This window comes from Arachis ipaensis, chromosome B7 (assembly GCF_059453495.1).
Source record: "Arachis ipaensis isolate K30076 ecotype BB chromosome B7, ASM5945349v1, whole genome shotgun sequence".
In the NCBI taxonomy this organism is placed as follows: domain Eukaryota; kingdom Viridiplantae; phylum Streptophyta; class Magnoliopsida; order Fabales; family Fabaceae; genus Arachis; species Arachis ipaensis.
The window spans coordinates 28593741-28611230 of record NC_142442.1 but is presented as its reverse complement, the minus strand read 5'-3'; the positions used below and the strand labels follow the sequence as shown (position 1 = coordinate 28611230).

General features: G+C 36.3%; 1 protein-coding gene across 1 annotated transcript; it reads right to left on the bottom strand.

Annotated features, from left to right (window-relative positions):
- Nucleotides 1-3280: 3280 nt before the first annotated feature.
- LOC107608512 (uncharacterized) lies at nucleotides 3281-10457 on the bottom strand. Its single transcript, XM_088494582.1, has 7 exons — nucleotides 10072-10457; nucleotides 9394-9520; nucleotides 8969-9253; nucleotides 8774-8881; nucleotides 3842-3856; nucleotides 3479-3506; nucleotides 3281-3375 (listed from the first exon to the last, which is right to left on the bottom strand). Exons 1-7 carry the CDS (start codon nucleotides 10455-10457, stop codon nucleotides 3281-3283), a joined length of 1044 nt encoding a protein of 347 aa, XP_088350708.1.
- Nucleotides 10458-17490: the final 7033 nt, after the last annotated feature.

Genomic DNA, 17490 nt, shown 5'->3' with positions numbered 1-17490 from the left:
AATTCTAACACAAGAAAATAACTGAATTTTTCAAGATCTTTAAGTGGAAATATTTTATTGAGATAAATTTGTCTATTTCACGAGTATCATTTCCAATGACAACAATGTCATCTACATAGGCTAAGAGAAAGGTGGTAGATGTACTAGTGTGTTTAACAAACAATGAAATATCACTTTTGGTTCTGGTGAAACCAAACTGTAATAACATAGCAGTCAATGTATTGAACCAAGCTCTTGGAGCTTGCTTCAATCCATAGATTGCTTTGTTCAACCTACAAACCTGTGATGCATTCCCAAATTGATAACCTACTGGTGGAGACATGTATACCTCTTCTTCAAGAATACCATTCAAAAAGACATTATCAAAATCAAATTGCCTTAATCTCCATCCACGAGATAGAGCTATAGTAATTATAATTCTCACAGTAGTAGGTCTCACAACTGGACTGTATACTTAGTTGTAATCTATGCCTTCAATTTGCAAAAAAATCCTTCGCAACTAACATGACTTTGTATCTGATGATGTTGCCTAACGGATCTCTTTTTATAGCAAATACCCATTTAGAATCAATAACAGTTTTATGCTCTGGTGGTTTAACTAAATCCCAAGTGTTACATCTTACTAAAGCCTGAATTTTAGCATCTATTGCATTTTTCAGTGTAAACACTGAAAAGCTTGTTTAACATTTTTTGGGGTATTGTTAATCAAATCATAAGGTTCTACTGAAGTTATAGCTAATGTTTGAGGTTTATTGTTTCTGATTTTTTATCTTGTGAGCATATTGTGAGTATTAGAAGATGTAGTAGAATTAGTGTTTGTACTATTTTCAGAAGGTAGACAGATTTTAAGACCTAAAATTGGGATAGAAGGATTCTGATTGAGGTTAATAGTAGAAGAGGTATGCTCAATAATTTGAGTGTCAAGGCCAGTAGTTGATGAGGGAGAATCTGAGATATCTAGAAGAGGTAGAATTTGAAAAACGTTAGAAATCTTGGGTGAAATATTGAATGTAAAAGCTGGTAGATCTTTAACTGTATTCTGGTTCACTACTATATTTTTATTGTGAAATAGAGAATTGTAAGAAAATTCAATTTCATCAGATATCACATGTCTCGAATAGTGAATTTTTCCATCTTTAGTCATGCACTTATAACCCTTGTTGTATCCTGGTTCACTACTATATTTTTATTGTGAAATAGAGAATTGTAAGGAAATTCAGTTTCATCATATATCACATGTCTTGAATAGTGAATTTTCCCATCTTTAGTCATGCACGCATAACCCTTGTAATTACTATCATAGTCTTTGAGGAAAGACTGAACTTCAGGCACATTGTAGGTTGATAATTTTGACATTACAAAAGTAATAAAGATAGTATACTCCTCAGGTAAACCATCAAGAATTGCTGAGATATGATCATCTTGTTAAATTTGATATCCAATGGATTGTAGAGAGTCAGCAAGATCTTGAATTTTTTAGAGATAATCTGGTATCGATCCAGTTTTTCTTACTAATTTCAGTTGAGCTTTTAAGCTTTTAAACTTTCCTTCATTAATTCAAACAGATTCAAACATGCTACACCCATAAACCATTGTAACATCACAAAATACCCTCAAATTCTATCCCTACATCACAACAAATCTCATAACATTCCCTACCTAATCATCTATAACCTAGGTGCATTCCATTTGGGTGCTTTAAGTTATATTGATTCTGCAGCAATAAGAACAAAATCCCCACCCAGCCAGCAATACATAGAGCAGCAACAACCCTAAGCTTCGTTTCCACCTCCTTCAATCTTGTTTTTAATTTCGTTATCTTCCTCATAGTTCTTACAATTTCAACCTCTTGCTGAGCACCTCCAGATTCCGGATCTGCCCATCTGAAGAAATCACAGCCATCCTAAACCTGATAGAAGCCATAGAGACATATCAACAAACCCCAAATTCTCAGACCCACAATCACAAAATAGAAACAACACCGTACCTCATAGTATACGCAACCCCAAAATCTTCGTCCCGGGTTGTCCTTCATGGATGAAGTTCGCAAAATCGGCCTCTCACCATGCCCGCAAAGCAACTCCTTCGCAGGTGAACGAAATCGTGAAGCTCTTGAACTTTGGGAAGCCATGAACACTGTCTACTGAACCCTAGCGCTGCTACTTTCCGTCGACCTTCAGCAGAAGACGCTACCGTTGAACACCCCAGGCACTTTACCTTCATTCACTTTCATTATTTACATATTTATTATTTTCTTTGTTGCTTTTATTATTATTCATATTAATTAATATTATCATTATATGTTAAAACGGTCGTAATGGAAGCTAACGACCACAGGGGTAAAATCGTCTGAGGGACGATTTTAAAACAAACTGAAACCTTTGGGATCATTTTGTTGCGAAAAAAAGGTCGGAGACGAAATTGATTTTTAGCCCCTACGTTAGGGACCAAAATTATACTTAACCCAAACTCATACATTGTAATTATAGCACCTGTACTGAGTAATGGAGTAATACAACATATATAGTGAAATTACTTATAGTTTAACAACAATCAAAACCAATAGAGACTAATTCACTTATGTTCACTCACACTTTTAAACATATTTACTCTTAAAATATTATTAAACATATTTTTCTTAAATAATAAAAATAAAATATATGATAATTATTACACAACTAGAAAATAGATTAATACAGACATATTTACAAACAGATTTAGTCTTTATTACAAACGGATTTTTAGTTACCGACAAAATTACCGACGGATTTTGTCCTTCTGTAAAAGCCCCGTCGGAAATTATTTACCGACGGATTTTTTTCCGTCGGAAAATTACAGACGGATTTTTACTAGTTACCGACGGATTTTTCCTCTGTAAATTCTCCCTCCATTTTCTGAAGGCGACGAACTTACAGACGGATTTTTCGTCTGTAATTACAGACGGATTTTTCGACAGATTTTCCGTCTGTAATTTAAACTTTGGAAAATCATGATTACAGACAGAAAATCCGTCTATAAGGTAAAATAGATTTTTTTTTTTACTTTTTCTAATTACAAAATAAACTTGTTTTCATACAAAATAAATATAAATTTAATACAAATTTTTATCTAATTTATATTCGAATATTTATAATATTTCAAAAAATAAACAAATTCATCGTATTATCAAACTAAAAGAAAAGTACTATAAACAAGCAAGTCAATATAATTCAAAATATAAACAAAATGTATTGATCATCAACTATAATTCCTAGTATATTGTTCAACCATGCTAAAACTATCAGTTATAGTCTTCAGTGTCATCTTCATCCTCATCATCATCATAGTCCTCATCCGAAGACATTGAGGGTGGCGGTGGTGGCAGTGGTAGTGGAACTGCACTAGAACTATTTGACGCTCTAACCTTCTCATAATAGCTAACATAAGCCTCATTCCATTTCTTTTGTTTCAGCTTTTCCTTCTTGGCCTTTCCAATTGCCCGTTCCAACTTTTCTAACTTCTTTTGAGTCTTTTCCAAAGGAGCCAAGCGTGTATCTAACAACTTACTAATACGCTCATCTGTTTGTTGAGTAACACGCTGAAAAAGCTCTTCATTGAGATTATGAATCTGTTCTCACAAATCAGGAATATAATTTTGATTTCTTGGTGCTCTTCCAGATACAGAATTGGCAGAAGTGGTTCCAGACTTGATAGAGTTAGAAAAGAATGACCCTTTTCCGTAAACTCGATTCTTCTTTTACCCACCACACACTTCCTCCCAAATCAAATCTTCATCAATTGGTTGTAGCTCCATTCCTTGTGCTTGAGCCTCGGCATGTTGGGCCTGAACTTCTGCTAACTTTTTTATAAACTTCTCCTATTGCACAATGGTTATATCAATTATATTATTATTATTAAGACAAATAGCCATGCATATCACAGTGCAGATTGGTGAGTTGGTCAACAAATCAAGCCTAACCAACATAACAGATTAGGTCCTAACTGCACTAACCCTTTTCTTTAATACAATTTTGATTATTCAACAAATCAAGCCTAACCAACATAACAGATTGGTGAGTTTCCTGTCAGTTTCACTGTGTAACACCCTAACTATCAAAATGTCACGCTTCCGGCTGTGCCACTCTGATAGCTCGAGTATTACCACGACTTTTATAATATTTAAGACTAAAATATGAGCCTGTTTAAAACTTAAAATCGCATAACACTTCGATAACTCTTTTTCGTGAAAACCTAAACATACATGCACATACAATTCAGATATAACCTTAAGATATATATATATATATATATATATATATATATATATATATATATATATATATATATATATATATATATATATATATATACTAGTTTACAATTATACATATCATAATTTCCTATCCCTCTTACAAGCTTCATAAAGATAAAGGTGAGGGAAAAATAATAGCTATGGTAATACAAAAAGACCGAATAAACAGAAAATAGACATAACTCTCCTGAAGCTTCGTCTTCCATATCCTGAAAAGGAATAACCTGTAGGGGAGTGAGAACGTCGTCCTCGCTTGTTCTCACTATAGGATTACAGAATTTGCTATAACAAGATACGTAAAGATAAGATCATTCTTAGAGTTCAGTTATCATTGCTCGTCTTATGAGTCTTTCCAAAAACCATAGGTTCACATTTGAAATCCAGAAAATTCCTTTTTGAAGACTTGCTAAATTTCTCAAATATTCTAAAACAAAACCTTTTTCTAAAAAAAATGTCTGAAAAGTTTTTCTTAGACCGCAATCATGAAAGCAGTTACCTACGTGGTATAAATGATCATCCCGTTCCAAGCATATGTTCATTAGGTCTATGCTGAACCGATCAGATACTTTATACAGAACTAAGACTCAATATACCAATCACGACCTCAAGCCCATCCAATCCAACACGGCCCCCGGCCCAAACAGCTAGATCAACAACCAACTCTTCACAAACCAATCAATTCAAACACAATCACAATTAATGTGGTTCAAGCACAATCAAGAGCAATTACAATAAGTATAACAGTTAGCAGTTAACATAAGCATTCACATAGGCAAACCAAATACAATATCCACGCCCAAACAATATCACATAGATACAAATGATGAATGCCTGTCCTACTGGCTGTGATATCACATTGTCGGTTCAATTGCCAACTCGACACATTCCCATGGGAATGTTGCCTTTCGATCACGTATAAATGGGAACCCTCTGGGATAACGTGCCCGCCACACGGTCCAGGATGTCAGTGCCTGCACACTCCTGTGATCCGAAAGGATGTGAGCGGGATACTTTGCCTCCGACCTCACATCTACACGTAAGCGGGATTAACCACCGTCCTTACGCAGGCGCCGCAACCTCGACAAGCGGGATTAACCACCGTCCTTGCCAGGCGCAAACGACTTATCAACAATCTCGTCAATTATCAAATCTCTCAGCATAAGCGGGACGAACCCGGCCCTTACGCCTACCAAGTAATAACTCATCAATCTTGATGATATCCACAATCAATCAGGCTCAACAACTTATTTCAAACTCATTCTTGGCCCATTTACTTTTAATTAACAAACATATTCAATTCACATCTTGCCAAGAATCACTTTTCAAAATGGAGCCACTTTCCACATCTTTCCAGAACTTCCAAACAATCTCAAAACCAGGCCAAATTCAAAATCTCTTTTCGAAGACTCAAAATCCTTCATTTCTAAATCAAGGTTTGGTCATAAAAATTCCTCAGCGGAGTCTCAAGACTTCAGGGGAGAATAAACCAACTCATTCCCTTAAGTTCATCAAAAACCTCTAAAACTTTAGCTTCTTAATTTGAGTAAATAAAGTGGAAGTTAAACCCAAAATCAAGTCGTTTGGATCCAAAAACAAATTTCAGTTTCATTCCAAAATCTGAAGTGTTTCCAAAGGGTTCGAAAATTGTTTTCCTTTTTCTAAATCAAGAATTCAAAGAGTACTTCATACTTTTCTCAAAACGTTGTAAAGTGAAATCAGTCAATCGAAATCCAGTTTCTTTTAAATCCACTAAAACTCCTCCAATTTGTTTACTTAAATCAAATTCCAAAACAGGAGAACTTTCATATTTAAATTGACTTTAAAACATAATTCCTTTCTTAAATAAATTGCATCCAAAACATATAATTTTCTTAATAAAGTAAATTCAAATATAATTTATTTACCAAACATTTAATTCAAACATAGTTCATTATTTTCAAAATAACGTTTCATTCCAAATATCAGATTTTATAGAAATTTCAGCAGCATCTCCCCTAAAACTTGGACTTTGCCACCCTTTTCGGGTCCCAACCAAACCAATCAACTTTTTTTTCCAAGGATTCAAGACCAAATCAGTTTTCAGTAAGAAAACTCAGACTTTAATTACTGAAATCCTTTCAATTCAAAACAACCAAAAACCTCTATTTTGGACAAAATCAAACATTATTTCAATCAAACAAGCAATCATATTCATCCAATACAAATCAGACAATTCATAAGACTCACTTAATCACCAGAAATGCAATTCGCACATCATATCTATTTATAACAATTTCCAATTTAAAATAAATTAGTTTGTATGAAAAGTCCCTACCTCGATTCGTCGAACCATAACCCAAAACGCACTAACGAAACCTTTAAGCTCAACCCAAAATCAACAGCAAACATAAACTCAGCCCCTGATCACTTTACCAGCACTCACAACAATTTAGAAATGGTATTCGACATACAGAACTTGAACCTACGTTACCAAACCTCAGAGTTTATAATCAAACATGATAGAATACTAACGTAGGGGTTTTCTGAAACATGAATACTTACCGAACTAAGAAAATGAAACTACAGCGTTCCCTGAACCGGCTTGGCGGCAGCCCCGGCAACCACCTCGAGTGGCGGCGGCAACCAGATCTTCGGCGACGATACTGAAACTAACATACAACTACAATGAAGCTTCCGGAAACCCAAAGGAAACGAAGACCAACTTAAGCCCTTACCGGCAGTGGCGTTCCCGGCGGCAGCAGTGACGGTTCTCAGCGGCAGAAGTTTGGTCACGGCGGTGCAGCTCCCAGCAGTGGCGGCGGCGACAGCAGGGCACTGACGGCGGTGACAGAAACGGCGAGGAACAGGGGATCTAATGGCGGACCTGACGGCAACGCGAACTCCCTCTATTCTTCGCGAACGGAGACTGGCAGCAGGGAGGGTGGATGGCGGCGGCGCAGGCAACGGGACGCAGCGGCGAACCCCTTCCCGCGGTGACACCCTCGCGAGTCTTCTCTCTCTCTGCCCAATCTCTCTCTCTCTTCGTGCTGGCTAGCAGAGGCAAGATGGCGGCGACAGAACCCAGTAGCGGCAGCTCTCCGGCGTGGATCTTGGCTCGCGCTCGCCTCCTCTCTCTCCGCCATGGTTGGCAAAGACGGCGACGACTAATGGTGACGTGATGAGGCATGAACGGCGACCCCAAGGCTGGCGGGGGTGAGGCGCGACGCTCTTCTTCCTCCCTGCCGCAGCTCAGTCTCCCTCTCCCTCTCAGTCTCAGCCTCGACGCGGCGGCGGCAGTAGTGGCTCCTCGCCGGCGCCGTTCCTCCCATCTCCCCTCTCCTTCTTCCCGTTTCCCCTTAATCCCTTTCTTTTGTTTCATTTTGTTTGCAGCTGCTGCTGCCGTTAGTTTGGGGGGGAGGGGTTTTCGACTGAGGCAAAAAGGGAAAATTAGGGTTTCATTTGGAGTAAAGGAAAAATGTGTGTTAATTAGGGTTAGGGACATTTCGGTAATTTTAACAAAATTAGGGTAATAGGTTAGTTTTGTAATTTCAAATAAAAGTAGGGATAGTATAGTAATTAGAAATGACTTTTAACCCAACAATAATAATGTATAAAAATACTATTTGCTCATCGATTTCACAAATTATTTTCAATTAAATGTCCAAGTCAAATAATTAGAATTAATATATTTAATTTCTTCATTTTCCAAAATAGTAGTATTAATATTAAATATTTTACTTATTTAATCCAGATCATATAAAATTTTTATTATTTCACAACTACCAACTTTACAATTTAAATATATAAAATAACTCAATAAATGTAAAATTAGATAAAATCTTTATTTAAATAGCCCAAACTCATTATTTTTGGATTTCTAGAACTTTAAGTTGTAAATCGAAATTAATCTAAAAATGATAGAGTTTGGATGATAACCTTAATTTTATTTCAAATCCAATTAATCAAAACTACCTTTAAGCCTTCAATAAGATAATTTATGAAATTAAAACTGTAAATCGATATATGATTTGAGATTAGTTCAAAATAGAACTTTTCCAAAAGTATTGGGTCTTACACACTGAACCATGCACTACCACTGTCATATTCTTGATTATTCCCCCAAAAGCTGATGGATGAATCACGCATATATTACTTGCTCACATTGAATGATGACAACAAAAACCAAAAACCGCATAGCAGCAATTATTATTACCCAATATTACTAATTAATTAACTAGTACACTGTTAGTACTTACCATATACACATGACTAATAATTCATACTTATTATTAAATAAACAGAAAGAGAAAAATGGAACAAGAAAGGAAAACATGACCAGGTAAGTATAAATCAGGTAATTAGCTTCTCCTTTGTGACCTAATTAAATTAAGCAATTGTGAGAGGGAAGTATAAACCGTGGAAAACATGACCAGAAAAACAAAAGGGCATATAAATATTCAAGTGGCAGCAAGTCATTAATTTAATATTTATGCTATATCTCACATGAGTGTCTTGAGAGCGCTTGTCCACCCATTTAGACTTGTCACTTTTAAGTGTGTGGGTTTCTTTGAAGACCTCCTCGTGGGTTGGTGTACGGCCCAACTGCTTCTTCTGTTCCACATAAAACACAAAATAAGAAAAATTTTACATAAATAGATGTCTATTAAATAAGATCTAAATCTACTTAAATTATATTACCATCCTCTCTATAGTTGAGCTCAATGGGATAGAACCACCGCAATGGACAGAACCACCTAAGAGTGATGCTCGATTCTCCCTTGCTTTTTTCCTTATATTTTTCCATTTCTCATCTGTTTCCCAGTACCTTTCCAACACCTTTTTGTAAGCAGGAATTAGCCATTCGTGGGTTGTATCCACACCCTCACGGATATCAGACATCATTTGGCTAAATCGCTTACTTGTCCTATACTTGAAAGCCCTCCAGAAAAACTCATCATCATCATCATCAATAAGAAAGTGGCTCTGCACATACTCATCAAGTTGCTACTTATAAGATTCAAATCACATGGACAATATTCAATCAAGTTATGATTAAAGACAATTTATGATTAAAAAAGAAAGAACAAGTTATTCAATCATTATAAATAATCCAACACTTTTACCTTCCACTCCTTAAACCAAAGCTTCTTTGTCGGAAGAGGGACATCTCCAAACTTTTTGTACGATTTATCATATCGTTTCTTGATGATCTCTGTAATCTTCTGAGAACCAGGAGGGAAAGGTAACCAACTGATAATTTCATAAAGAATTGACAAGTTAGGAAACTAAAAAAATAGTTTTAAGTCATTAGCACTTTAATTTGAAATTAAAATATAGTAGTAAACACATTTAGATGTAGTCATATTGTACTATTGGCCATTTAGATGATAAGACTATAGTTAGAATACGACGAATTGTAGGTGGTTTAATTACAGGACTAAAGATCTCGGTAAAATCTATTCCCTCAATTTGATGGTTTCCTAAAGGTACAGTTTGAAGAAAGTTAGGATCTGAATGAGTATTAGGAGTAGTAAAAGAAGAAGAATAATAAGAGTGATTCCTTTCGTTTGGGATCTGAAGGTTAGGATCTGAAGGTTTGGAAAATCCACTAGAAGTACCATTGGTATTAGGAGTAGTAAAAGAAGAAGAGTGATTAGTATTGCTTGCTGAAAGAGTAATAAGAGGAATAGGTAATGCAGTATGTAAAAATTGTGTAGAAGAGTAATAAGAGAAATAGGTAATGCAGTATGGGAAATCCACCAGAAGTTGCTATTTTAATTATGGAGAGATCCAAATTTTACCTTGTTTTTCCATCAGAAACCAATCTTTCTTTTGTGACACTATTAGGAACCGATGCAGTCTCTGATGGAGGAGATGTACTAGAGCTTCTAGGTGTCTCTGAATCAACTAATAGATTGAAATTGCGAAGCGGAGGAGGAATCGAAATTGGAGGAGGGGGTAGAGGAGGGGGACCCATACATCCTGGAGTAGGCCAACTTGGTGGAGGAAGACCTGTGTAGCCTGGATTAGGTACCATCAAATACGGTTGCTGGCTAAGTGATCCTGACTGAAAATCTGGTACAACCGAAGTCCCAGAAGAGGTGGAGGTGGTTGAAATAGCGGCTGCGGCAGTGGTGCGAGAACTTCTATGACCCTTGACACCTTTACCCTTGACCCGAGGAGCCATGACCTACATATATATTAAAAGAATGTAAACATAATTGATCAGCAATCTACCAATCTGCTGCTTATCAATTTAGACAGATTTTTTTTTGCAGGCCTATAGTGTGTAAAATATTCTATTTTCCCATTAAAGATATAAACATAATCATTTTGATAAGATATCATAAGTCAGAAATAACTTAATCACATGCTAGTTTAGACCAAAAGTGTAGTTATTTAAATATCAAATAACAAATAACAAATAACTTGGAGCTTGGATTAAAATTCAAACCTGATAACAAATAACAGTTATCTTGGCAGTAAAAATATCAAATACAAGGAAAAGAAGACAGTATCATGAATTATATGCCACAGATTAAGGCATCAAATACATCCATTAAAAATGATTCTGAAATGGGATAGATTCATATTCTGTTCCATTAATGGATTTTAAATTAGCCATAGAAAAATTCAGAACTGAGATTAGAGTAATTAAGATTAGGAAGAGGATTAATAACTGGGGTAGTGAGTAAAGGATGCAGAAGAAATTGTTTTTATAGAAGAAAATCCAGAACAGTTGAGTAATGGTCAGTTTGCATGGAGGAGTAGTACTAGAAAGGATGCAGATTTGGAGTTGAAGCAGCAGAGAACATGCGGGGCACACAGAGAGTGAGAGAGTGAGAGAAGGGGCTCACCTCATTCGTGCACTGCTACCCTTTACCTTCCCAATGAATTTCCTTCACTATTGCCACTGCAACAAAGAGAGAGATTCAATCTTCAAACCAAACTATAAGAAAGAGATTAAAAACAATAAGAAAGAATATGAAGCTTCATAAATTTCAGAAAAGGGACAAGAGTTATGCTTTTACGTATATCTTGATCTTCTTCTCAACAACAATATCTAAGTTAACGATCAAGTTACATGACAACTAAGACATACAAATTAAGAATAATATATGTAAAGAACAATATATATAAGCTAAAACAATACAAGCTAAAAATGATTACCCTATTAAAAATCAATATCATCATCAAAGTCTGCAACATCATCATCTTCATTTTTATTAGCCCCAAAACTAGAGCTAATGGACAATTCGACAATGCGGTCCTCTCCAAATGGAGACTTAAGACTGATAGGAGGCTCGGTGTCAGAAATCCTAGAAGGATTGGTCTCATCCGCTTGATAAGCTACATCATTCTCTTCCTCATCCTCGTCTACATGTACATGATTGATTTCAATTCGACCTCTTGGTTTAGTGTTTACAACAACATGCCACATAGACTTGCAATTTCCAGGATAAGGTAAGAAGTAAACTTGTTTAGCTTTTTGGACGACAATGAAAGGATCATAGTGGCGTAATAACTTTATTATTATTATTATTATTATTATTATTATTGTTATTATTATTATTATTATTTCAATAAATGGTGCCCGTAATAATTTTTATGTAATTTTTATATAGCAGTACAGGCACTAGGACAAGACATATTCCACTAAAAACATTTATGAACTCTCATAAGATGAAGAATATAATATTATGTAAATATTTACACGTTCATAGTAATATTAAGCATGGACTTCATTGAAAATAAAAAGTAGTATGATCATACATACCTTCGGCACCCAACACAAATTTTTCAACAACTCTGGTCCATTTTTCTATCTAAATTCTTCTTTGGCACTGTAAAATTATTCAATGAAGTAGAACAAGTGTAATTAATAAATGAATGTATATATATATATATATATTATATAAGTATGTATTCATGTGTTGCCAACTTTGTACGGTAAGGCACATAAGAGCAATGAAACTTCGGCAAAGTAGAAACAATTAGATTAAAAATATCAAGTCCAGCAGCCTTTTAAAATTCTACCAAGGCAAGATTCAAAATAAAAAAATTTCTACTTAATCTACAAATTGTACACATAATACATAAATAAAATAACCTGCAAATGAAAACCCAATGTTAAGTATAGAATTTAACAAGAGAATGATTCTATTTGGAACAGCACATTGACAATTTATTAGTCAAACACACCTATTTTTCACCTCAAAGCTGCGCATTGGGAGATGCAAATTGGGTATGATAGCTGCCTGTGGAGGCTTCCAGTTTGAGCTCCTGGTTCATACAAATAAACATTAAAATTTAAAATGATCAATGAATCGACATTTAGATCAATGGCATTATGGCAAGAAAACTTGGTATCTGTCTCATTGCAATTGGCACCAACCACCAGTCTAATAATTCTGAAGTGGAAAATATACATACAGGGGTGCTGACCAAGGTTCACAAAATCCTTAGTTCTATTTATGACTTTAGCCCTTTTAAAACTCTATCTACACACCCCATTTTTTTTGTTAGTTGCAAATCACCTTTTGCTAGTAAATAATTGCATAAAGAACACTGACAGAACAATGTTGCAAACAAGAAACAAAAACATCATTTTACATAAATGTGCGCTCATCTTAACAACAAATTAAGGAGTTTCACCTAGAAAAACAGAGGTAGATGGATGAATGCACATGATTCACCAAATAAATCATTTTTACTTATTTTATAGCAAGTAAAAGGCATTCTTGATCATAAAACTAGGAAATGGCAACCAAGTAATGACAAAATTCTAAATCCAAACAATAAGACAAAGTCAAAAAGACTCGGAACATAAGATAATCACAAATCTTCTAAACTCATTTAGCTCCATACACTGTTTAATTTCTCATTTGGCTACAATGTTAGGATTGGCTGTAGCTAAATGCTGAAAAGAAACAAGTATCCAAAAAAAAAAAATATGGTGTTTCTAAAAGTGAATAAGTTGAAGGAGATAAAATGTTCAATACAGAAATTCCCCAAGGAGTTAACTTGGTTTGAAAAACGAAAAATACAAATTAGTAATCATGTAAATAAATACAAATACAACTTCAGCAACCAAAATCATATTATTTGCTTATTTAGCAAACCCCCATTTTTAAAGTAAGTTACAAACTAGGTAGCAATGCAAATATACACCTAAATAGCAAATATTACGGACAGCTTCACCACTTGCCTCCTAAAAGTGCTACATACATGATCACAGATCATATATGCTCAATGCTTAAATCCAACCAAGTTTTAAGTAAATAAAAACCAATTGACAATGCAGTAAACTAATCAACTTTATCCTAATTCAGAGAGTAAATAAAGCATCTTCAAATAGTGAAGTCTTTGACACATCAATAACAATCACAACACTATTTACTCAACTTAGAAGCTACAACTCAATTTGATCATTTTCATTGATTCAGATGTAAGACCCGGTTAATTAATGGCTAATTAACCCATAAATGAGAATTTATTCTAGAAAGCCAAAAATATTATTTTTATGGCTAAATGTGATAGAGGAAATTGAGACGAGAATTTCGGTACCAATTTTATAGAAATCGGACCAAGATTAGACCGAACGGGCCAAACTGGACCAACCGGACCCAAAGTGGGCCCTTGGCCCAACATAACTAAACCAAAACCCTAGTTTTCAGCACTCTCTCTCCTCACACAACACCAAAACACGCTGAAAATTGAGATGGAAGGGGGAAGAACACTCTCTCAACTTCCTTCTCTCACTTGATCTTCAAACTACCATAACTTTTGATCTAGAGCTCCGATTGCCGCTCCGTTTGCGGCCACGCGTTCACCGCGGAGAGCTCTACAAAACCCATACAATCAATCTTGAGGTAAGTCACGTTTTACTGTTCGAAATTCCAGCCCTTGATTTCGAGTTTCATGAGCAAAAATGTTGAGATTTTGGGTTCTTTGATGTTATAGGACCCAACTCTCTTGAAGGAGAAGGTTAATCTTGTCTCCTTGGACCTTGGGTGTGGTAAGATTCTCAACCCTAGTATAATTTGTTGTTCTATGATGTTTGGGTATTGAGATGTTGTGTATGAGTATGATGATTGTGGCTTAGGTTGTGTATATGTGAATATTGGAGCTTGATTGGTGATTTTGGAAAGCTTGGAAGAGGGTTTTGTGTGATAAAATCTGTTCTTGGAGGTTTTGATACCTTGAGAGCTTGTGGACAAGTGGTTTGGAAGTGCTCCGGTTGAGCTTGGGGAATCGGCTAAGGTATGGTTTTAGTTTCCCGTATCTAATATGTAATGTGGTAGGAAATACTTAGGCTAGAGGCCCTAAGATAGGCATTGAATTGTTGGTGTTGTTGAATGGTTGAAATATATGATGTGTTCATATATGTGATTATGAATATTGATGCCTTGATTGTGTGAAATATGAGAAATGCATGTTGTGATATATGCTTGATGGATGATTGAGGTTGAATTGATGGGTGGTACCATGTTGATGGTGAGTATGATGTTGATTATGTATAATGATGGTTAATTGGAAATGGTATTATTGGAAATTGGGATGAGGAAGGATGTATGACATGATATTGTGTTTGTCCTTTAGCCATTTGATTGAGAAGTGTTAAAATGGTTGGATGTGGTTTTGGAAACCTTGGTAAAGTGTCAATGTGTGAGTTGAGGATGGCTTGTTGTTGATTTTGGTACATTTTGAATGATTTCAAAGAGAAGGATTGAAATTGGCATGTTTGATTGATTTTGAAAAGAGTTGAAAGTGGCTTGTTTTGAAAATGGCACCTTGTGGTTTTGTATAAAAACATGGTTTTTGGGCATACTTTGACGGGACATAACTTGGACTACGGATCTTTGATTTGTGCCAAATCTGTTTAGAAATGAAATTGGATCCGGGATGTCCATGCCGTTCGAAGAACGAGTGAAAAACGATTTAAAATGAGGAAGTTATGTCCGTCGGAAGATTGGGGTTTGAATCTGTAAATTCTGCAGCTTTTAACTTAGAAAATTTTTAGCAGAATGACCCCTCGCGCGTAGGCGCACTTGGTGCGTACGCGCCGTTCTTCGAGAAAGCGCCATCCACGCGTGCGCGTGGAGTGCGCGTACGCGTGGACCTGTTTTCATCCCAAAGTTGATTTTTGAGTTTTAAAAGCCAAATTTCATACTTCTAAGCCTCCGATCTCACCACTTATGTCTTAAATCATTATGATATGCCTAGCATGAGAAAAAGGGCTAGTGAATGTGGTAACTTGCGAGTGAAGCAAGGGAAAAATGAATGATCATTGAGGATCAAAGATGATTATGTGAGATGCGGATAATGGCGGTGGAAGTGCTTGTTGTGCCATGGGCCGAAGGGCCGTAATTGTTAATGAATTGGCTGGTTATGGATTTAACCGTGAGCCGGATGGCTAGATTATTGCCGTGTTACGGCGGAGCCATGTTTATGGCCAAGTATAAATGCATATATGATGTTGATTGAATTGTGAAGGTTTGCACTTCCACCATTGGAGATGAGGGTTTCCCTGGATAGTAGCAATGGCTAGCCACCATGTGCTCCAGGTTGAGACTCGAAGCTCTTTTGACCCTATGTCGTAAGTGTGGCCGGGCACTGTGAAAGGCCCGGATGAGCTCGCCCCCATAAATATTCACCAGTGATGGTGATGGATAAATATTCACCAGTGAGGGTGATGGATATGGATCATGATTATGATCAAGTTTATGATGAGTATAACTCGAGTTGGGGATGCACGACAGAGGGACAGTCCAATGGCTAGCTACCAGGACTTGTCGGGTTGGCTCTATAACCGACAGATGATATCATCAGCCACTAGGGACAGGCATGCATCATAAGCATACTACATGAATTGTTTGAGATTGCCTATTTGACTGCATATTACTTGCTAATTGCCTAAATGCCTTATTTGTTCCTATTTGTAAATCTCTTGTCTGATATAACTGTGTTTGCTATATTATACTCCTGCTGGTTGTTGGGAGGTCTGAAGGAAGTAGAAAGGGAAGTATTAGTTAGACTGAAGGATCTTTAGTTAGTTGCCGCTTACGGTTTAGCTTGTTTATAAGCTTTGATATTTCCTGGAGGAAGTTCTAGGATTGCCTTCGGCTTTCCTCTATTATTATGTATTATATATGTGGAAGCTGTTACCGTACTGGGGACCTCTGGTTCTCACCCATGCGGATTTTGTGGTTTTCAGATGCAGGACGCGAGGCTTCTCGTTGAGGCATGCTGGGGACTTTGGGATTAGCAAAGATTCTTGTTCTCGGGACTCTATCTTGATTTATATATCTTGTTTAGATACTTTTATCTCCATTAAATAATACAAACTGTGATGACTCCTTCTAGAGGGGATTTTGGAGATTAGGTTTTCGGTATTTATGTCCCTTTGGGTTTTCCTTGGGGTTTTCATTATTTTATTATATGTATATATTGCTATGCTCGAACCGGTTACCTTCGCACCCGGATTTTGAGTCTTGATATTCCTGTTTTTGATACTCTTTATATATATGATCTTGCGTTAGCTTATCCTTTGCTCATTGTGTTAGTGATCGGAGTGTTGCGCTTTCGAGTTGCGGTTTTTGTTTATCCCTTTTTTCTACAAGGCTCCTAGTTATAATCAATCATTCATACTACTATACGTACTAAATTTTTGTTTTAGAGGTCGTAATACCTTGCCATCTTTGAATTATGACTTAAGCATAAGTCTCTGTATGGTAGGGTGTTACATCAGACACAGGAAATGTGGAAAGAAATCAGGACTAATTATTAGATACCAGCTAAGCTGGTGATAACAACCTCTCTGGGTGTGTTGCCTAATTAAATGCTTTATATCTTTTAGCAGCTATGATTGTCACATGCAAATTAAATATTGAAAGAGAGTCATGTTGCAAATTTGTCCGATTATGCATATAAGAAAAACGAAACAACCGATTTCGTGAGAGAGTAACGAGCAAAAGAAGCGTCAGCTGAAGAAAAATACAAAATACGAACGAATAGAAAAGTTAGGGTTTGCGATCTACCAGCTGCGCAAAGGGAATCTGACAAAGAAAGCGCTGATTTGGAACGAAAAGAAGCTCGGAATCTGACGGCAACAGATCTTCTACGGTGGCGGTGGAGGCTGTGTCTGTGTAGGGGCTGCGGTGGCTGTGCCGTTGAGAGGCTGCGAGGCTGTGGGGGTTGCGGGGAGCTGCGAAGGCTGA